The sequence below is a fragment of the Macrotis lagotis genome, chromosome 1 (assembly GCF_037893015.1).
Source record: "Macrotis lagotis isolate mMagLag1 chromosome 1, bilby.v1.9.chrom.fasta, whole genome shotgun sequence".
In the NCBI taxonomy this organism is placed as follows: Eukaryota; Metazoa; Chordata; class Mammalia; order Peramelemorphia; family Peramelidae; genus Macrotis; species Macrotis lagotis.
In genome coordinates this window covers 298,828,749-298,851,846 of record NC_133658.1, presented here as the reverse complement: position 1 = coordinate 298,851,846, position 23,098 = coordinate 298,828,749, and the positions used below count along the sequence as shown (strand labels likewise).

Sequence of the window (23,098 nt, the reverse complement as noted above, 5' to 3'; positions counted from 1 at the left end):
CAGCTACATTGTTCTGAATTAAACCTCTGAAATTCATATTGGTATTATTTAGATTTCTGAATCCAGTGAACAGCCTACTGAACTGAATCAAGACCAACATTCTTCTGTGGACTCCTCAAATGGTGGATTAAGGCAAAGGAATGTTCTTCATAATCCTCCACTTGCATGGGAAAATAATTCAAGGTAAGTGTACTCTTTAATTGAAATTTTTTATTTTAAATTTAAGGCAGTGGGGTTAAGTGACTTGCCCAAGGTCACATAGCTAGGTAATTATTAAGTGTCTGAGGCCAGATTTTTGACTCCAGGGCCAGTGCTCTATCCACCACGCCACCTAGCTGCCCTGAGATTGTTTTTAAAAGCACCAAGTACAGTTTCTCATTTAAGAAAACTACAAATCTGAATATTGAAAATGGGTAAATTCAAGGTGACTGTTTACATTCATTGCAAAAGGAATTATTTGCAAAGGGCTTCTTTGCTTTTAGGTCATGAACCCTTTTTTATAGGGATTGCTTTTCATCATGTTGTTGTCTACCTTCCTACTTGAAGAAAATACTAAATTTCAGCTATGGGTTAGTGAAAATAAGGGTGCAGTCTTTTTCTGCCTAAGTAAGTAGTCACTTTAAAAAGTGATCTTTTCTAATAACTAATTTCACAGATATTAACATATAATTTGATACACACATATATGGTTTGCTCTTTTGCCAGGAATTTATCATTTATCAGTTTTGGAGTTTTTGATAGTTGGTTCTCCACTTCCCCCTCTTAGGAAATTTGCACTAATGATTTTCCACTCTCAATGCATTATGGAAATAATTTGAGCAGCCTGAAAATTTGTTTTGTTCTTTTCAAATTACACTTAAAGTCATTTCCATAGATTAATTTGCCTTTAGATCCTGTTATAAAACCACATTTCAGAGTAATAAATTGATGATTATATTTTTCTTTAAAAATTGTTTATTTAAGGCAATGGGCTTAAGTGTCTTGCCCAAGATCACACAGCTATATTATCTGTATTGTATTGTATTTTTATTAATTTTGTTAAACATATTATTAAACATACGATTTTATTAATAATGAAGTTCATGTGTAGTCTTAATCAATTATTAAGTGTCTGAGGTCAGATTTGAACTCAGGTCCTCCTGACTGCAGAGGACTGAATCACCTTGCTGCCCCTAGGTTATATTTTCCAAGATAATTTACGTATAAAATACATTATTAGATTGAAATATTGGGAAGTCACTGTGGTACCCTGATTTATACAGTGCACACTATGTCCCTCCAGGGAATGATAGATTAATGCAAAAGCCATGAGTTATATGTCATGCTTAAGTTCTTTAAAATGGGCAAATTGTAAAGGATAAATGATGCATCCTTCTCTCTAATTACCTGAGTTCAACTAATAGAACTAGATAGATGGATATAGATATATCTAATATCTGTTAAATATGGGAGAAAGAAAATAAAATCGATTACAAATCTATGGGTTTTAGAAGAAAAAATTACTTTGATAATGCTGATTTTATTGTATATTTACATGAAAAATATCTTCTGTTAAGTTTATATGCAAGTTTTGGGGATAGAATTTTTTTAATTCCCCTAGTTATAGTATAAGCCTTAGTTTTGCTTATTCTTAATAAATAAAACCTAAATTATCTTTTTTTAATTTCCAAATAAGAATGGAAGCAATTCAACAGACCTTCCAAGGTATGGGTCCTGGCTTTCCAGGTTATACCACCTATGGCTGGCTACAACTCTCCTGGTTCCAACAGATTTATGCCAGGCAATATTACATGCAATAGTAAGTATTTTCACTTATTTCTTCACCTTAATTAGACCTATTGGAGCAATCCATGTAGTGATATTTATTGTCTTCAGAGTTCATATTGTAAATCTAAATTTTGCATTGTTCCAAAGAAGAATGGTTTTGATGGACTGAAAATGATATCTTAGATTGGATATAGACATACATGTGAACATTTTTTAAGTGGAGTGCATTTAGTATAATGTGAGAAAAAGATAACATCTTGAATATTTAGTTACTTAATCCAAGACCTTTTATTGCTTCTTTTAATCAGTATTGAAATGTATTATTGGGATATTTTAATCTCTGAAAGCATGTAGTCTTGCAGTGTCCATAAAACAGACTTAGTTTTTTTAAATCATTTTGGTACCTTCATAGATCATTTTATAGCCTGTCTATAATTTTTATAATATTAAAGAGATAAACTGAGAGTCAATGACTTGTTATGGACAAGAATCAGGGCAAGATTTGAAATCATATCTCATCTGTCTGGACTCCATGTCCTGATCTGTCTGTCTTTAAATGCCCTCGAAACTGGGGAAAATTAGTTTTGTCAAAATGCACACATGATATTGTCTGAAGAGTTTTGGGCTTGAATTCTAGAGAGACCCCTAGAGAAGATAAAGATAGGAACTGGACTTGTGGTTTCACTGACTAAATGTTATTGTTATTTATGTATGTGTCTTGAAATTCTGTGTCTTGAAATTAGTTACACAAATATTTGAGTTATTTTATATCAGTGGTATCAAACTCAAATAGTAATAGTCCCTGCAGGGGATGTTGACTTTAAAAAAATCACAAATTAATATTATCTGTATTGTATTGTATTTTTATTAAAATTTTGTTAAACATCAGATTCCTCCACACCTAGGAGCATGTTCTAGTTTGAAATTTTTTCCTTATATGTACATATACATATATGTATCTATATGTTGTATATGTATGTATGCATATATCTCAAACTGAAGACTAGTTTCTGTTTTGATTAAATTTATTGATCAAACTTATTATTAAACATATGATTTTATTAATAATGAAGTTCATGTGTAGTCTTAATTACAAAAAAGTGAAGTGTGTTTCCATTAAAATTCTTGACAAACAGGAGCTTCATTCAGGAAATGTTTGAGTGTTCTTTCTGGGCAAAATAATCTGGTCTAAACCATTTTTTTTTTAATTTCAGTTTAGCAGCTACTGCTGCTTCAGGGGCCTTCACGTCATCACCAAGTGCACAAGAAATTCCTGTCGTCTCCACAGCAACCCCAGCACCTATTCACAATCAGTTTCCTGCGGAAAACCAGCCTGGCAATCAGAATGCTGCTGCTCAAGTAGTCGTTAATCCAGGAGCCAATCAGAATTTGCGGATGAATGCACAAGGTGGTCCTCTTGTTGAAGAGGATGATGAGATGAATCGTGACTGGTTGGATTGGATATATTCAGCAACTACATTCTCTGTCTTCCTTAGCATCCTCTATTTCTATTCTTCTCTGAGCAGATTCCTCATGGTCATGGGGGCCACACTTGTTATGTATCTGTAAGTAGACAATTTTCTCTTTTCCTGATACTAGATATTACTAAACTACCCACCTAAACACCAAGAGTGACTGAAACCAGTTGAAGTTTTTGTTCTTTGCAGAATGATCTTCAATCATTTTCCTGGGGGCTGTGTTTGATAACCTTTTTAATTGTCCATCATTCTGGTGCTCAGGCATAGACAGCATGAGAGGAAAAATTTTGAACTGAAAATAGATTATATGAGTTCATATCACTGGGATACTATCTAGCTGTTTGAACCATTCTTAATGTTGCTGAACCTTAATTTCCTCATCTTTAAAATGGGGTTATTAATAATGAAAATTGGTTACTTCAAATAGAGATACCATGAAGAAAGATTAACTTTAAGAAAAGTTATAAATGAGTAAACTATTATAACAAGACAAGTGTACAATGAGGAAACATTTAACTTGATTGTGAAGATCAATTTTATTTTCCATTTTTGTTAATAACTGATAAAACTTTTTTTCTTTTGACAAGAATACCCATAGTTTGTAGGCTACAAGAATATAATTACATTGAAAAATACAGAGACCATTAATTTTGCTTAACAGCATATTTTTGCCACCTTTTTGCCAACAAAGCTGGCCAAAGTGACATGGGATTAAGTTAGTGCTGATTCTCTGGTTATCAATATCATTTGCCTGTGTCTGCTTATGTAACCATTAAAGAAGCACAGAACTAATCTAGGCCTTTCCCAGGTGATTGCCAGGAAGCTACCACTTGCCCCAATTTTGTGTGATGTGTTTCAGTCAAATGTGGCCTTCCCATGGAATATTTTGCTTAGTTCACTGGTTCACTTGTGAATTGTCCTATTTGGGTTACCAAATTCAGGTCCTTTAAGCAGTGCCTGCCTTTGCTTTCTTCTTTTGAAGGAGAAAATCCAAAATATGCCTCAATGCTTGTACAAGCAACTTTGTCTAAAATTATTTTATTATAATGTTCTTTCTTTTAAGGCATCACGTTGGATGGTTTCCATTTAGACAAAGACCAGCTCCACATATCCCAAATAATATGCCTCCTCGAGTAGCCATTAATCAAGACCCAAACAATAATTTACAGGTATGTTTTCCTATGTATTGTAACAAATAAGTAGCTAGCAATGGCATTTTATATCATAAAACCTCTTAACCTTTGACTCCAGTAGCTTAACCTTATAAAAAGATATATTCAGTTTGAAACAAAATACTTGTTTTCTTCCAAATACATTCAGTACTTACTTATTATGTTGTTAACTATCCTTGAGAGAAGAATTATTGTCATATTCATGACTCCTTGAAAGTCTTAGTATTACGTAACTGTGAGCTACTGTTATTGCCATTCTGCTTTATGTGTATAGGAGAGGAACTCAGTAAATATTTGATGATTGATTTGTTGAGTCACCTGTGACTAATTTAAAACAATGAACATCAAAATGATGACCATTTGCATTTTTGCATAAGTACAAATGTATCCAGTGTTTTGAGCTTTGTTATGTTATATTATGCTATATTAGCGTAGAGGGCGCAGCTAGGTGACACAATGGATAGAGCATTGAACTTGGAATCTGGAAGTTCAAATCCAGCCTCAGATACTTACTAGCTCTGTGACCCGGACAAGTCAATTAATCTTGTTTGCTTCAGTTTTCTCATCTGTAAAATAAGTTGGAGATGGAAATGGCAAACCAATCCAGTGTTTTTGTCAACAAAGCCCCAAAATGGGGTCATAGTAAGACAAGACTGAAACCACTGAATAGCATGATAGCATACTTTGTCACAGATAATAATAATAATAGTAATAGTAATAATAATATAGAGTGATTCTTCTAATTTAAGAATTTCAAATACATGTATTCTTAATAGATATGTTTTAGGAAAAAATCTTTGGAAATTGATTTTTAAGTTTAATTTGTATCATTTTAAATGTATGGCAAAGGGAGCATGTTACTTAACGATGACTAATTGCTTTTCAGTTGTATTCATTTATGTAATTGTGATTTTTCATACACTTGTTTCTTAAAACGTGGGGGAAGTATCTGATTTGAGATCAGTTTGCAAATTAACATGCTATTTAGGACCTGAAGTAAGTCAGACTTTAAATAGAAGCAGGCAATTTGATAGTTTAGTAATTGTTTAAAATATGAATTGTACTACTGTAGGTCTTTGGGTTGATGCTCTTGATGGGCACTGTCATCAAAACACTATTATCTTCAGAAGGACAATTAGGTTGACTCAGTGGATAGAACACTGACCTTGGAATTAGAAGAACAGGAGTTCAAATGTGGACTCAGAGATTTGACTTAAACTAGTTGTGTAACCTTGGACAAGTCACTTAATCCTGATTGCCTCAAATCCAGGGCCATCTCCAGTCATCTAGACTTATATTTATATCTAGACACTGGACCCAGATGGCTGTGAAGGAGAAAGTGAGACTCGTGACTTAACAGAGCAACCCTCACTCAAATCCAATTCAAATACTTGTCATGGTATCACCTCCCTGATGTCATAGTGGTTTTTGAGAAGAAAGAACCAACATTGATCAATTATGGTAAGAAGGCAGGAAAAAAGCTCCAGGTCACAAATTTTCAACAAACTTTTTCCTGGAACAAACCTTTCCTAATGTGAAGGGGAAATACGACTGACTGATATACAGGGTCAATTCTAATGATTTTCTCTATGTATCACCACTTCATAGGAGGAAAATGCTGATGGAGATGGAGAACCTGGATTAGTTCCTCCCCAGCAAGACATATTGGAAGGCCAACAAGGAAGTCCTTCATTTATGAGCACTGCATGGCTTGTCTTCAAAACATTCTTTGCCTCTCTCCTGCCTGAAGGGCCCCCAGCAGTAGTCAACTAACCAGTTTGGTTGCCTGACTATTAGATAGTTTTCCAAGTGTGGACTGACTGGGTCTTGTTTCTCCAACTTAGGACTTAATTGTCTTCTCAACTGGACAGGGCTATGACCCCGAATAATTAAAAGAACCAGCAGGGATATTCTTTTGTGACCAAGCAAATACAAAAAGCAGGAACCGAACCCATGTTACGAATTTATGGACTTCATGAAGTACATCGTGCTTATACTATATCTTTATTCCAAAGAGCTTAATATCTGCTGAATTTAGTTTACTAAGCATTTTAAGTAGAAGGCATTAGTGTCACACTGTTATGCCTGAAGAGCACTTAAGGTTGTATGTGTTTGCATGTGTTTGTATATAGATGTAATAGGAGCAGAATGCTTGGTTCTGCCCGTGTGATTTGATTCCTGTTGGAATGTTTAAATGTGGTTTAAATTACACTAAGTGTAGTACTTTGTATAATCAATGAAATTGCTAGACATGTTTTAGCAAGATTTTTCTAGGGAAGATATATGTCTAAATTGCTTTTTTAATGCAGTGCTTTATTTTAAACCAAGGGAAAATTTGTAGAGGTGGAAACCTTTGCTGGGTTTTCTGTACAATAAAGTTTTCCTACAAATGAGGTTAGCACAGACTCCTTTCATCTTAACAGCTTAGAATGTGCCCATTGTAATCACAGCTAATATTCTAACTGAATTTTTAGGTAGCATCAATTTATATTTGGCTATTTAAGAGGATTGTTTCTGCAAGTGAAACATTGTACACATGCATGGAAGTTTTTTGCAACTGTTAAGAACTTTACCTGCATTTTGCTCTTTCTTTTTTTGTATTCAAGCAGCAATATTGTATTAATTCCTGATGAATTTTGGGATCATATACTGAAAAGAATTTTAAGAAAATACTACCCTCCAACCCAACAATATATATATGCAATTCTCTTGCAGTAGTGTTATGAAATTATGAAGGCAAAAGTGAAAAACAATTCCTGTCCTCTAAAAATGGTCCTTGGAGAAAAGAGTGTCTTTCTAAGTGGGAGGAGGGTGACCACTTTCAATGCAGTTCATTTATTAAATAGCTATTATATGTTAAGAATGAGAACCCTAAGAAAAAAATGAAAAAATAATTCTTTTGCTCTCAAGGAGTTTACAGATCTACATAAGTAAAGAAAATAATTTGAGGAGGAAATGTAATTAAAGGTGTACCACAAGAGATAGCCCCTGAGATGAGTGTTCAAGCAAAAATTATAAGGGACAGAAATGACAAGAGTGCCTTCAAGGCATTGGCAGTGGGAGGAGTAAGACCGGGGACAGAAAGTGCAAAGTCCCAAAGTCCACAGATAGTATGTGGATTTAAGAGATCAACAGACATTCTGGAATCAGATCATGAAAGACTTTAAATGCCAGACTCTTAAGGACTTTATATTTTGTCCTAGGCATGGTTTAAGTAGTCCCTTAAGATTTTAAATCAGAGGAGCGACCTGTGCTTTTAAGAAAAAAATTTGATAGTTTTGTGGAGAAGTGATCAGAGATGGAGGATGAAGAGTGAGGGAGGGAGGAAAATAGGAGCTCATGATATAATTTTTTTAGTACAGTAGGAAATTGATTTTTTGACAAGAGGAAGAGGGGTTAGAGTAGTATAAAGAGCTTGAAGATGCATGAGGTTTGGCATAACCACTGTGGGGTGTGAGATTGTCAACCAGGGAAAATAAAATGATTGCTGTGTAAGCAGTGATTAAAAAAAGATGCATTAGATTCATAGATGCATTCAGTTCAGTAGTAAGGAGTAGAGAAGGTAGATGGGTGGGAATAACTCAGGCTGTATGACAAAGGGTGAGGGATCTAAAACATGGGTCAGTACCTTCAAGGAGCTTATAATTCAGTTGAAATGGGACACAAAAAAGGAAAAAGATAATTTTCTTAGTTATCAGCCTATAGTCATGCAATCACAGATAACAATAACATAATCATTGAGGTGGCGGTATAAAACAATGGTAAGGAAATAAAAAAAATGCATTGCAGGGCTAATTCTCAACTGGGACTATAAGAATTGAGAAAGGTGAATTTTTTAAGGTTTATTAGGAAGAGTTCAGATTGGAGCTGAGTTTCTGATATCAGGCACCTCTTTGAAAAATGGTGAGGAATAGGGAAGGATATTTCAAACCTTAAATAAAAAATATTTTGGTGTATTTTGTGATTCTTAGTAGTATCCTGAAAATATTATAATTAGGCTTTAATTTTTAAATGTTGAAAAAAATCTTGGGTCTTTTTTTCCTCCATATGTTAGCATTTGGCTGGAAGTGTAAAGCTCAAGGTAGCTGTTCCCATGCCATTTCTAAATAACTGAATGTTGTAAGTGTACTATTTTCTTTGATATAAAGACAAGTTATGGCTGTGGAATTCTAAATTTCAATGGTAAGGGTTTTTTTTGTTTGTTTTTGGTTTTTTTGTAAGGCAAATGGGGTTAAGTGGCTTGCCCAAGGCCACACAGCTAGCCAAGGCCACACAGCTAGGTAATTATTAAGTGTCTGAGGCTGGATTTGAACTCGGATACTCCTGACTCCAGGGCTGGTGCTCTGTCCACTGCGCCACCTAGCCTCTCTGTAAGTTTTTTTTGAAAGAAAAATATTAGGGAAAATTAGAAGAGGCAGATCAAAAACATCCCAGAGGAATCATCAAACCCATTGGTTTAGAGCTGAAATAGATATTGGGGACTATATTAGACCACCACCCTCGTTTTATAGATAATGAAACTAGATCCACAAAATTAATTCAAAATGACTAAAAATAGTTGACAAATTGGGAAAGTGGCATATTTTTCAAAACGAAAGCTGGAAGTCTAAGAAATGATGGTATGGGAATTTTACGCAAAAATGAAGATTTGGGTTTGTGATCATGGACCAATGTTGGTATAAGTCAAAATGAAATAGGATGAGTAAAAAGCATTAACTGCCTATTATATGCTTTGTCCTGAGGATACCAAAAGAAAAGTTAATTCTCCCAAGGAACTCTCTAATTGAAGACCCAGAGGTGGGAAATTTTAAGAAGAATGGAAAGGCCACAATGTCCTTAGAGGGTAGTTCACAGACAAGAGGACCTAGCCATATACCTGATTGTAAGGCCCAGAAGACCTTAGAATATAGTGGTAAGGCAAATGGTGAGGTCTAAGGATCCTCCGTCTCATCCTTTTAGGAAAGATTGTAACTATTTCTAGGTCATCCAAGGAATATGAGATGTGTGTGCTCTGCAGCATATTTGGGATCTTCATGAGGGGACCCACCAACATTGAGGGTGGGGAATGGACCTGAGGGTCCATATATAGTTGGGATTCTGTATTTTTTCCCACAGAAAACACTGGCACTTGAGGGAAGTCGGCATTCAACCAGTAATGAGGAAAGGGTTGGGTAAAGACTAAGGGCCTCCACTGACCCTTTGTTCCTTTTTGGTACACTGTGGGATCTGAGGTGGCTGGGGAAGGGGAGGGAGAAAGGGATACCTAAAATATGTTTCAATGTTTTCCATGCTAGGCACATTCCAGAATTTGAATGGGTTTTGCCCAAGATTCTGACTTAATGGGGCAGTCTAGAGAGTTCTGTACTTTTACATTGATATTCTCTAGTCTTCAAGCAGGTCTCCAAGTCTCCTTCACCTAAGGGCTCTCCCAGAGCCCTGCCCTCCCCTTTAATAAATCCCCACTAGAGTATAGGTAGGTCTCTTTGAACATTCTCCTGGGACAATTACATCATACTGTCTAGAAGTCTCTGCATGCCCATGGACTCTTTCCATCTTTCCACATTTTCCAATTTCATGGTATGAGAAACTGTTAACATGAGTCCTGGAAAGTTCAAACAGGCTATATCTTGATGGGTATGGGATACCGCCTGAGAGGAGGATCAAATGGCCATGCTGATTAAAGACTCTTTCCCAGTGACATTGTGTGTTAATTTTAACATGTTTATTACTCTTTAGGGAATTATCCATGTCTGGCCATGCTTCCCATTAGGAATGGATGAACTCTCTTAGGTCTTCTAGTTCTTTAAGATTCTATGAATTAAAATGTAATCCTGTTCACAGAACAATTGTAGTAAATGAAACATTTTGTCAGGAAAGAAAAAGCTTTTATTATGGCAGGAACCAATATGAATTTAATCTATTTTAGAAACTGGAACCATGTCAAAATGTAGATTGAAGGGGGAAAGTGGAAAGGGAAGGGTTAAATAACCTCAAAAAATGTTGAAACGTTTTAGGCAAAGCAGAGAAAAATACGTATAAAAAATTGGCAGTACTAGGCTTTTGAAAAAAAAACACTTCGCAAACTGGAAAAAGTTAGCAGTAGTGAGGAAAGTTTTAACTGAATGAAAATAATGTATAAGTGAAGAGAATGGACAGCAATTTGATAGTCTAGTCCAGATTAGACTAGATTGAGAAAAGATGTGGCAGAAGTCCAGCTCTACCATTAATTTGTTACGAGATCTTGACAAGTCACTTGCCTTTTTTTGCCTCAGTTTCTTCATATATTAAAAGAGGAATTTTGACATGATGATCTCTAATGAACAAATGAACTAGAAAATTGTCTTCTCCCAACTCCCATCAACCATATAATCACTAGATTGGGTACAGCATCCTCATCTCTGCCACCTGGCTTCCCTGATTTCCTTAAAATCTTAAAAATCTCATCCACTACAAGAAATCTTTCTCAATCCTTAATTATAGTACCTTTCTGCTAAGATTATATTCAATTTATTCCATATATATTTTGTTTTTAGATAATTGTTCATGATCTCCCCCCACCCCCCATTAAGCTGTGAGAACCTTGAACTCAAGGACTGTTGGGAGGTTGGCTCATAGTGGGTACTTAATGAACATTTGAATAGTAGGTGTGTAATTACAGTGACTGTTGTGATGGCTTTTGGCCACAAGGTGGCAGAAGGTGAGAAAGTCCCAGTTCTACTCTGGAAACAACAGTCTCCCTTGAACAGAATCTGAGTTTGGGCAAAAATTGCTTAAAAGATAATTTTTACTCCTCCACCCATCCTTTATTTTCTTCAAAGGAAAAATATTTTCAAGATTTTTACATTTCATAGTCATTTTAAGTTATGCTAATACCCCAAGGTCACTGAGTCCTCCCTATTAACCCAGAAAACAGATAAATCAAATACTGCATTTGAGAGTCTAAGCATGTTCATCACACAAAGTCTCCCAACTATGCAACAAAAGAGGGGATGCGTTTCTTGTCTCTTGAGACCACAGTCCATCATTTTGGTTTGTCTTTGGTTTTATTTTAGCAATCCTGCATTTATAGTCCCTAGGTTTCACTGTAGGATTGTCTACTTGATCATCCTCCTACCTTCCCAACCAGAAAGGGATAATCCTCTCTACCTCCTTTATCAACTGAGATCTGACCTCCTCTAATACCTCCCCTTTCCCCTCTTCCTTTTCTTTTTTCTTCCTTTCTAGTTTCTATTTCTATCTCTCCAACTCCCTCTCTTGGTGGTGGGGGGGTGGAGAGAAGGAGGTAGAGGAGTAGAAAGAAAATATTTACCTTCTTTCCAAGTAAACCAACCACACCTGGTGGTTACACCCAATATAAATAGGATATAACTTCATGGTCTAAGAAGGACAAATAGAATGAATGCCCTAAGTTCCATCTGAATTCTGTGCTTGGGAGTTTAGTTATGAAACATTCAGGTTCATAAATCTGACTCCTAAAATCAGGAGTGGAGTATAAGTTGAACAAAAACTATCAGGAAAAAATGAAAGTCAATCACGGTGAAATATAGCCATGGGTCAGTAGACATTTATAAAATGCCTATTATACATGCAAGGGGAGTTACAAATAAAAAAAAGAAATTCCCTGCCCTGAAGAAGTTTACAATTTAATGGAATGCAAGATACAAAAAGATTGGGAGAGGGAGGTACCAGGGAATATTCAATATGGGAGTATGAGGATGGTGGAATCAAAACTTTCTGCTCAAGCAGGGCAGCTTGTGGTAAATGACAAGAAAGTTGGAAATTCTAAGCCTTCTGTAAAGCAAGAACTTTGTGGGGAGACTTCCCATGACAGAGAACTGAGGATGCTGAGAGAGGGTTGGTTACCAAAGATCCAGGTAAAGGGAGTAAAAAGCTCTAAGGGGAAAAAAATTCTCTGTCTCAGCAAATGGAAGGGAGGGAAGAATAGAAAAAATGCCCTCAAGCTACCTTTGCAGCCTACAAAAAAGTTGCCTGTCAATTTTTCTACTGCCATTTACTAATTCCCTGTCTGTCTTTGATGGACATCTGGTTTCTCTTGCAGAGACTATCTGTTCTCTCCATCTGTCTCTTGATTTTCTATAAATTTCATGTGACTGCAAGATCTCAGACTCTCTTGTCTCCATATCCCTACAACTGCAAACATGAACCTCAGGGAGATCTCTCAGTCCCTGGAAGCTTGAGGGAGGAGCTACACAGTCATTGTGCGTGTTATTTTGCTGGTTCTGCTGCCTTCACTCTGAATCATTTCATACAAGGTCAAGTTTATTTTCTGAACCTTTTGCATTCATTCAACACAAATTTTCAGCTTATTAAATTCAGTCCCACGATCTAGCCTGTCAAGATCTTTTGGAATCCTATTACCTAGTGTTTTAGCTCTCTCTTCCTTTGTCATGAAAATTTGCTTAGGATTCTAATCTATGCCTTATTCATTGAGAAATGTATGTGTATATATATATATATATATATATATATATTTATATTTATATATATGGAGAGAGAGAGAGAGAGAGAGAGAGAGAGAGAGAGAGAGAGAGAGAGAGAGAACAATCCAAGCACAAATACCTGGAACACTCCACTCCTCTTGGACCTCCATCCAGGATCTATTAATCATTCCTCTTTGGGGCTTACCATTTCACTGATATGTTATAAATTCAGCCAACTATACTAGACTTATCTTTTCCTTACAAAATTAACCTGGGAGACTTTATTAGATGTTTTGTTAAAATCTAGGAAAAATAGAATCCTTTTGATCAATTTGTTAAGTAACCATGACTGAACAAATAGATGAGAAGGATGCTATTAATCTATTTTCCCTAGATTTAGCATGACTTCTTTTTGGTGAAAGCAGCCTTCATCCACCATTTTTTTTCTAGATATTTACTAACCATCCCTCTAACAATATGTTCTGGAATTTTTATAGAATTCATGCTCTTCCCTTTTTTCAGATCAGAACAAGTGCTCTTTTTCAATCCTTTGGTGGTATTTCTATTCACCACAAACTTTATAATATGAATATGCACACATATAAATATACTTAGTATAGTATTTTTAATTTTCAATTTAATATAGAGGAGAAAGTGGACTTGTGCATCATAGTAAAGATTCATTCATCATTGACTGACAGTGACTCAATAATGAGATCTTCCAGTTTTTTTTTTTGTGACCCATGGGATGTGGTTCATCTGGACTACAAGACTTGAACTCACAAAAAAGTAGTTAGATGCTTTCTTACCATCTCTACTATTTCATTTACCATTGCTATCAGTTCTACTGTGGTATTAGCCACCTTTTTTTTTCCTGGTTAAAAAAATTCTCCTTGGCAGAATTAAATTAAAATGATGTGGGGATATAGAAAGAGAAAGATCAAGGGAGGAAGGGAGGAAAGGAGAAAAGAAAAAAAGGAAGGAAACAAACTGTAACTCCAAGCAGTCACCAGTTTGACAGGTAATAAGGTGGTGCAGGGGAGGATGGGAATTTCTAATCCAGTCTCAAACACTTGACACTTACTAGCTGTGAGACTTTGGATAAGTCACTTAACCCTAATTGCCTCAAACCCAGGGCCATCTCCAATTGTCCTGATTCATGACTCTGGAGGAGAAAGTGATCCTGGTGACTTAGCACAGCACCCCTTCACTCAAATAATTCATGTGCTTGTCATGGTATCACCTACCTGATGTTGTAGTCTTCTTTGAGAATGAAGGACATATATCATCATATCACTATTCTGAGCTAATTCTGTATTTCAGTACTTACACACACTATTTCATTTCTATAGGACTATGGCATGCAATTGTACTTGTCCTGTTAGTTATTCTTGCTTCCAGTTTCTATATATGATTTGGGTTTTTGTTATTGTTGTTTGCTTGATTGCTTTGTTTTTATTTATGAGATAATCAGGGTTAAGTGACTTTGCCCAGTGTCACACAGCTAGTAAGTGCCAAGTGCCTAAGGTGGGATTTGAACTGAGGCCCTCTAGACTCCAGGGCCAGTGCTCTATCTACTGAGTCACCTAGCTGCCCCTCTATATATGATTTGTTAAAAACCTAAGTTGATTCCCTGTGAATCTGAAAAGGTTTTTCCTTTTTCTTTCTCATTGGAATTGTTTTTGTGTCTTTAGAGTTTCACTCTTGACAGCTTCCTATTCTTTCTTAGCCAACTTTTCCTATAGATAGAATTTTAGTCCATGAGAATTTATCTACTCTTTCTCCAAACTCATTGAAATCTGCTTTGCAAAAACTAGGATTCATGTCACACTCCTTTCAGCTTCCATTTCCTTCTTTTTAAAATTTAAAAAAATATATTTTATTTATACAATTATATACAATGGTAGTTTCTACCTATCATCTTCTGTAAGGTTTTGAATTTTACACTTTTCCTCCCACTCTCCCTTCCCTCCCCCCTCCCCCCACAGAAGGCAGTCTGATAATCTTTACATTGCTTCCATGCTATACATTGATTGAAATTGAATGTGTTGAGAGAGAAATATTAGAGATAGCAAAACTATGTGGTGCATGAGACACTTTTTTTAAAAGTTGAAAGTAATAGACTTTGGTCTTTGTTTAAACTCCACAGTTCTTTCTCTGGATACAGATGGTATTCTCTGTCACAGGTATTCTAAAATTGTCCCTGATTATTGCATTGATAAATCCATTTCCTTCTTGATCCCAAATTCTAAGATGAAGCAACTACTTCCTCATAAGAGTTTCATCAAGGGGCAGCTAGGTGGCGCAGTGGATAAAGCACCAGCCCTGGAGTCAGGAGTACCTGGGTTCAAATTCAGTCTCAGACCCTTAATAATTACCTAGCTGTGTGGCCTTGGGCAAGCCACTTAACCCCATTGCCCTGCAAAAAAAAAAAAAAAGAGTTTCATCAAAACTATTTCCTCAACTTCTTTTTCCTTGTTGGTAAGAATCTACCCAAAAGGAATATGGCCTTCATCCCTGCACTTTTTGAAGGATATGTCACTCCCTCACCCAGTCAAGGGAACTTAGCCAGAAGAAGCCTAATTTCTTTAACTAGTGTCCCCTGGGGTGGACCCCCAACCCCTTAACTCTAATAGGATGGGAGTTAGACTCATGTCTTAGGAGAGCAGGTTGGTTTGTTCAACTATTCACCAAAAAAAAAAAAAAAAAAAAGAATGGAGTCTGGTTTGTAATACATGAGGAGCTCTGCCAAAGAAAAGACACTTTGACAGCTTCATGTCTTCATTACAGGCACCTGATTGGATTTTTAGGCTCTGGTGAACCAGATACCAGAAGGGTTGCCCCAGTAAGCAAGCCACACTACTTGGGGGAGCACTTTCAGCTTTACTAGCTTGGAGTTGACCATCGGCAATGATTTTTCTGTTTCTCTGTAGCAAAGTCTCCTGAAAAATCTCTTTATGTCTTACCTCCTTTAGTGTGTAAAGGGGCAGAACAGTTGACAAATCTGCCCGTAATTCTGAATTTTCTCTTTAGGTTGGAATACATTTCTAGTAACATGCAATTTGTAGATTCAAATCTTCTAGGTATCAATCAGCTTCACTCACAGAAATTTTCATCCTCAAAAAATAGCCCCTCAGGAATGTAGGTACATGGAGATCAGTAGAGGAGGGCTGCCTCAGTGTACTCTCTGTCAATAGAGATTTAACTTGTAATAGTAGGTAGAGAATGTATTGGTATGGAGCAAGGAGTTCTTAATTTGGGGGCTCTAAAGAATAGAGATTTCAGGGGTTCCTTGAACTTGAATGGGTGAAAAAATGCATCTGCATCTTTATTTTCATGAGTCTCTAACTGAAATTTAGCATTCCTTTTGATTATTAATGTTGACAACAAAGAGAAGAGACTTCTCTAGATGCCAAAGGGTACATGAAAACACAGAAAAGGTTAAGAATTCCTGTCATACACATAATGTCTGTGAAATGATTTTGGATATCTCAGATAGAAAAGAGGATGACTGTTTTCTGCCCTCTGACCTGTGATAAACCCAGAAGAATAGAAGGGAACTAGGCTAGGGGATCCTTTTCCAAGGGTGTCAATAAGTTTGGAATAGCCATATTAGAGGCAGGAGGATATACATTGGCATCTTGGTTCATCCAGCCCAAAGTGCCTATAGTAAATAAACTTGGGAGCATAGATTTAGAGTTAAAAGAGACCTTGGAGGCTAGTTTAATCCCTTCATTTGACAAGTGAGGTAACTGAGACTCACTCAATTTCAAGTAATTTCTCCAAGGTCACACAGTTGATATGTCAAAAGAAGCTTTGAATCTGGATCTTTCTGACTCCACATCCAATATTCTAACCAGTATGGTGCTCTGACTCTTGGGAGCCCTAAACCCTGACTCACCTTGTCCTGAAGTTTCTGTCTCTGTGACTGTAAAAGAATTAAAAATGTTTCTCAACAAAAGGGTGAAACCAGGATAGAGGGTCAGCCAACTAGAACAGGATGGCCAGCAGAAACCTGCCGCATCCTATCCTGTCCTCCTTTGGAAAGAAAATTGTGCCAAGACTTTTGTTTGTAACCCTTTGGGGGTACTCTGAGAAGCATTCCTGCCTTAGATCAGTGACCAAGAGTAACTCTTGGCTTCAAGTTCCCAGACTGAGGTCCTTTGAATAGAATTCTCAACCAGGATCTCCAGGGGCAAACCTGAGGTCATATAGCTAGGCCACGAGTTTCTCTGAGTAGGATTGATCTGATTTAGAAATTTCTCTGGGTAGAATTAAGTAGGCAGTGAAATAAGATGGGGAAAACCTAGTCTGGGCATCAAGAGATCTGTTCTAGACTCAGCTTTGCTACCAACTAGCCATGTGGTCTTAGATTACTTCATTCCCCTCTCTGGGTATCATATAATTATTGGATCATTGATCTAGAACTGGACCTTAAAGAGCATCTAGTCTATCCCCTTTGTTTTACAGAAGGAAAAAATGAAGCCCAGAGAGGTTAATAGACTTGCCCAGAATCACACAGCTAGTACGTTACAGCGCTGAGATTTGAAGTCAGACCTTCTGACTCTAAATTAAGTGTCATTTTTATTTAAATGCTGTTGTTCACCACTCAATATTCTTCTCTAGAGATGAAGAAATCAGAAGGTGGCTCCTCTGATCCTCTTCAGAAAAGCAGCTCTAAACTGGATCTAACCAAATGTGATGCATTCACTGTAGTATTTAGGTGCAAAAGAATCTTCCCTGAAGTGATATAGACACTTGTGACTACCTCCACTTATATGGCAAATTTATAAGGTGAGCCAGAACTAGCCAAGATACTCAGGCTTCCCTACCTCCTGATCTTCGCATTCCCTCTTTGTGTATATATATATATGTATATAAATTTTTTCAACTAACAAGAATTTATTTTCTTTCCCTCCCCAATTGAATAATTAAAAAAGAAAACCCTCCAACCCTTATATATAGGCATAATCTAGCAAAGTAAACTACTAAATTGGTCTAATCCAAAAATGTTTTCCTTTATATTCCTGATTTGCTAAAGTATTCTTTCTTGAGCTTTTTTCACTTTTTCTCACTTCATAAGGGTCTTACAGATTTCTCTAATATTATCCATTTCATAAATTCTTATGGCCCCACATTATTCCATTTATATTCACAGATTATACTTTGTTTAGCCTTTCCTCAATAAGTGGATACCTCTTTTGTTTCTAATTTTTTTGCTACACCAAAAAGAGCTGTTACTTTCGTAAATATGAGTCTTTTCCCTTTTTTCTTTGATTTTCTTGGGACATAAAACTAGTAGTTCCCTGGGTAAAAGATATGCAAAGTTCTGGGGCATAGTTCCAAATTGTTTTTCAGAATTGTTGGATCAATTCATAGTTCCATCAACATAGTTCCATTTTTCCTTTTGTAGTGTGCCTATTTTTTCTGTAGCCACTCCAATATTTGTCATTTCTCATTTTATCATCAGATGAGAATGAGGTTGAACCTCAAAGTTTATTTAATTTGCATTTATTTAATGTATTTGGATCATTTTTCATATAATAGTTGATAGCTTGTATTTCTTATTTTGAAAATGCCTTTTGGTATCATCTAACCATTCATCTGTTGCTCCTGCTACTATGCAATACTGCCTTAGTGATGGATCTTCTGGATCACACGTTCAATAAGATGGTAGACTAGACATTTTCTCGGATCCCTTATACCTTTCAAACCTCTCCAAAACAAAAATTATGTGCCAAAGATAAAGCAACTTCAGCTGTTTTCATGGTCTAGGAAATGGAAATTTAAAGGAAGATTAAAAAATAAACACTTAGAAACTGACACCTACCTTAAGTTCATTCAGGACCCTCTATCCACTGTCCACTATGGTACAAGCAATAAGGCTGTACTAGCCAACCCAAGGATCTGTCACACAGGCTTGCAATAAAACTAAATCCCACATCCTGTCCCCACCTATACTTTCTAGTTCCATGGGGATCCAGGCTCCAGTCTGGATAAGCTAGCAGGGATCCTTACAGACAGAAGTCCATGGTGGCAGCAATTGTCCTTCAAAAGATCTCTGCAGGGTAACTGAGAAACAGAGGGAGAGAGGCAGACAGGTGTTGAAATAAGAGCTCCATCTGATTCCTCTCCACTTCTTCCCAGAGCCTCAGAGACCTAAATTACAGATCTTGGCCACATAGTATCAATGCTATAAGGGAAGTGGGATGGGGGAGAGAGTAAGCATTTATGAAGCTTTTATTTAGTCTTTCATTTGTGCTAGTCACTATTTTAGGTGATTTAAAAATATTATCTCATCTGGTCCTCACAACAACCCTGTGAAATATGTATTTTTATTATTGAGGAAATAAAGACAAAGGGAGATTATGTGACTTGCCCAAGGTCATACAGTTAATAAAAGACTGAGGTTGGATTTGGACTCAGGATTTTCTGAGTTCGAGTCCAGTACTCCATCTATTCTACTATCTCATTGCCTCTTGGACACCAGAACTGCCTTGCTGCCTTGGACACCAGAACAGGTGACTATGTGAGTGTGCTGTGTGATTCTCTAAGCCTGAGAGAAGGAGTTCATCATCCAGGTAGGCCCTATCCATACATATAGTTCAGCCCATGGGGACAATGCCTTGCATGGAAGTAGTCTGAGATGCAGGCCTCAGATGGTGTAGGAGTCAGCAATAGGGAAAAATAAGGTAGGGAAAAGAAATTACCAAAGATCTCAGGAAGAAGAAAACTGCAAGACCTTAGACATAAGCAGATAAATCAATAGAGAAGATGTTAACAGCAGTAAGTGAATTCAGGAATCTATGAATTAAATAATATAAAACAATCTGAGAAAAATATGGAACATGCAACTCCTAGGTGATTTGAAAGAGAAATGAGAATTATGAAAGCAGAATTAATGACCTCCACAGCAAAAATAATGAACAGAATAGAAAACCTGGAATCTACCATGACAAGATTCACCAAAGAAACAAAAGAGAAAACAATAGCTTAAACAGAAGTGAAGGAAAATCTAGAAGAGAAACAAAAAATTAATAAAAGAAAAGATGATATGTAAAATGATGGGACTAAGCTAACTGATTTCTAAGGTATTTATAAACTTAGCCTGTGATTCTAAGTGTGAACAAAAGAGGCCAATTCCTCTTGTTACTTATTTAGTCTTCCCCCACCCCACCCCACCCCGAAGTGGTAGAGCACTCTCTAGAGAGCTAAACTCTAGGAACATGTCCATGATTCAGGTCAAAATTGCTTCTTCTCTCCCACACAGGGAAAACAGGAAACATGTAGGAGGACTATGTAAGATTGATGCTATATAGGAATGAGCTAAGTTTTGAGATTTCTCTCTCAAAGATTGAGGTTGGGGGGGGGGGGATATGTCCTTTAGGTATTAGGGGAAATGTTTGCCCATTTTTTCCCCCATATCTTTGAAGAAAATAGCCCTTGATCAAAGCTAATTAAGTTAAAGTAGCTAAATGAAATTGGTCCCCAGAGTTAAGGAAAACAATTGGGAGGAACTCAAGCTAAAGTCACTAGAAATAAAACAACCACCACCCATCAGGGGCCCTAGAACCCCAAGGGGGAAATATGACCTTTAGGCTAGAGGGAAAAGTGAACCAGAGCATACTTGCTACATACAGTTATCAAAAAAATTATTTATGGAATTTAATTTAATAACTCATTGACCAGATGATTTTTAAGTTTGCTTCCAGCTCTAAGATTCTATAAGAGACACAGAAGGACAAGTTAGGAAAAGTAATGTGAATTGAGGGCAGCTAGGTGGCGCAGTGGATAAAGCACCAGCCCTGGAGTCAGGAGTACCTGGGTTCAAATTCTGTCTCAGACACTTAATATTGACCTAGCTGTGTGGCCTTGGGCAAGACACTTAACTCCATTTGCCTTGGAAAAAACCTAAAAAAAAAAAAGTAATGTGAATTGGAAGTCAACATATGAAACTTTAACAGACAACTTCCTCCACACCCCATTACTTTGTAGAAGTGGAAGATCTATGGATGTGAGACATGGCATATATTTTCAAATTTTTTTCAATGTTTTTATCAACTTCAGATTTTTTTACTCTTTTTCATTTTCTTTCTTTCTTTTTCTTTCTTTTTTTAACATTTTTATTATAAGGTATGGTCCTGTGGGAAGAGGAGTGGAAGAGACATAAGGGGAAATTGGGCAATGAAAAAACAAGAGATTCAAAAAAATTTTAATTTTTAGGAAAGAAGGGTCCTTAGTGTAAGGTTGGTGTGCCCCTTCCCTCATATCTAGGATATGCCTTTCCATCACATAGTTCTTCCCACAGGCCCAACACGACCACCACCACTATCATCATTATTATCATCTCATCCAATTCAACATTGATTAAACATCTCTTCTGAGCATTTTGCCAGATCAGGTATTGGGAATATAATGATGAAAAAAACCACAAAGATCTTGAATAAAGAAACTTAATCTTAGGAGAAAAGCATGTACATCTCTTACTCTACTAGTTGGAATAAATTTAAAAGAGAGAGTAAGTGGTCACCAGCTGTGGGGAATTGGGAGCATACTATGATTAATCTATATTATAGATTATCTCTCAGTCAGTAACCCCTGGAGTCTTTCAGAACCTTTCTAGGAACAGGGAACTTCATCGGCTCATTAGCTGTGGATGCTCAGCCATAGGCAGCAGGGAGGCAACCTCTCCACTGCGCTCTCCTCTTACCCACTAAGCAGTGACCGATAGTACCCTCTTTGGATATTCACTGGGGTCATTGACACTCTCAGGCACAGAACAAAGCATAAACAACCAGTGTATGTACCACTGGCCCTGTGCCTATACACGCTTCCCCCCATTGACCAGGAAGGATAATACTCATCAGGAAATCTCTGTGCAGCTGGTCATTCATTAAGTGAAGATGCCTCTCAGAGGGCTGAAGCTCCCAGAGATAGGCGTTAAGGTGAAATGATTACTTATTATACTCCAAGTGAGTTCATGAGCTACTACTGAAAAGGCCAACATCCCTCTGTCAAATAAGGTTTTATTAAAATGATTTGTGCTAAACACTCTGCCAGGTGCTAGGAGTACAGCTACAAAGAATGAAACAATCCCTATGTACAAGGGTCTTGCATTCCAATGTAAAAGAAAAGTACTTATGTGTGTATGCAGAATAAATATAAAAAGAACAAATGTAAATAACACAAAGTAGGTCAATATACAATACTTTAAAAGGGAGAACATGAACAGGTAGGCAGGAGATCAATAAAGGTTTCATTTAGAAGGTGATACTTGAGATGTGTCTTAAAGGAAGAGATTCTGGGGTGGCTAGGTGACACAGTAGATAGAGCACCAGCCCTGGAGTCAGAAGTACCTGAATTCAAATCTGTCCTCAGACACTTAATAATTACCTAGCTGTGTGGCCTTGGGCAAGCCATTTAACCCCATTGCCTTGCAAAAAAAAAAAAGGAAGAGATTCTATGAAGCAGAGATGAGGAAGGGGTACATTCAGGTGTGGGGAATGGCCAGTGTAAAGGCATGGAGGTGGTGGAAGATAAGGTGTTGTTTGAGAACTAGAGAAACAAGTTTGTTGTAATGTCCAATGAGGCTGGGCTTAGATTGTGAAGGGCTTTAAAAACTGAATAGAAGCAATAATATTTGTCCTTCATTCTCAGAGAAGACCATGACATCAGGGAGGTGATGCTAAGACATGCATTTGAATTAGATTTGAGTGCAGTCACCAGCCTCACTTTCTCCTTTGTAGTCATCTAGGTCCAGTAGTAAGATATAGATCAGGATGACTGGAGATGATGGCCCTAGATGCAAGACAATCAGGGTTAAATGACTTAGCCAAGGTCACACAATTATTAAGTATCTGAGGTCAAATTTGAACTCAGGTCTCCTGACTTCAGAACCAGCACTCTGCCTACTGCAGGGAAGATATAGGGCAAGGAATTAAAGAGTAAATAGAGTGAGAAAGGGGAATGGAAGCAAGGAGTCTGAGAAAGTGAGAAGAGATAGAGGATAATACCTTAAGGGAATAGTTGGGTCTAGTGAAGGTTTTTATAAATGAATAAAATTTGGACATTGAGTCATATGTGAAATACTTTGCAAATCTTAAAGAGTTATGACATGGGGAAAGAAAGAGAGAGAAAGGGTATGATACCAATGAATTTTGGGAAGAAAATTGATGAAGAGTATCATCTCAATTTTCTCAGTGCAGCAAAAATCAGTTCAAAAAGGGACATGGGTATAGAA

At 36.9% G+C, this 23,098-nt stretch overlaps 1 protein-coding gene across 2 annotated transcripts in view; it reads left to right on the top strand.

Annotated features, from left to right (window-relative positions):
* HERPUD1 (homocysteine inducible ER protein with ubiquitin like domain 1) overlaps positions 1-6,807 on the top strand; it is a 37,453-nt gene extending 30,646 nt beyond the window's left edge. For both annotated transcript variants that reach the window (XM_074211271.1, XM_074211272.1), the window contains exons 4-8: positions 53-183; positions 1,676-1,798; positions 2,982-3,332; positions 4,309-4,414; positions 6,026-6,807. In XM_074211271.1, the coding sequence (XP_074067372.1) occupies positions 53-183; positions 1,676-1,798; positions 2,982-3,332; positions 4,309-4,414; positions 6,026-6,190 (876 nt within the window). In that variant the 3' untranslated portion in view covers positions 6,191-6,807. The remainder of the gene's footprint in view (positions 1-52; positions 184-1,675; positions 1,799-2,981; positions 3,333-4,308; positions 4,415-6,025) is intronic.
* The last annotated feature ends 16,291 nt before the right edge of the window (positions 6,808-23,098 follow it).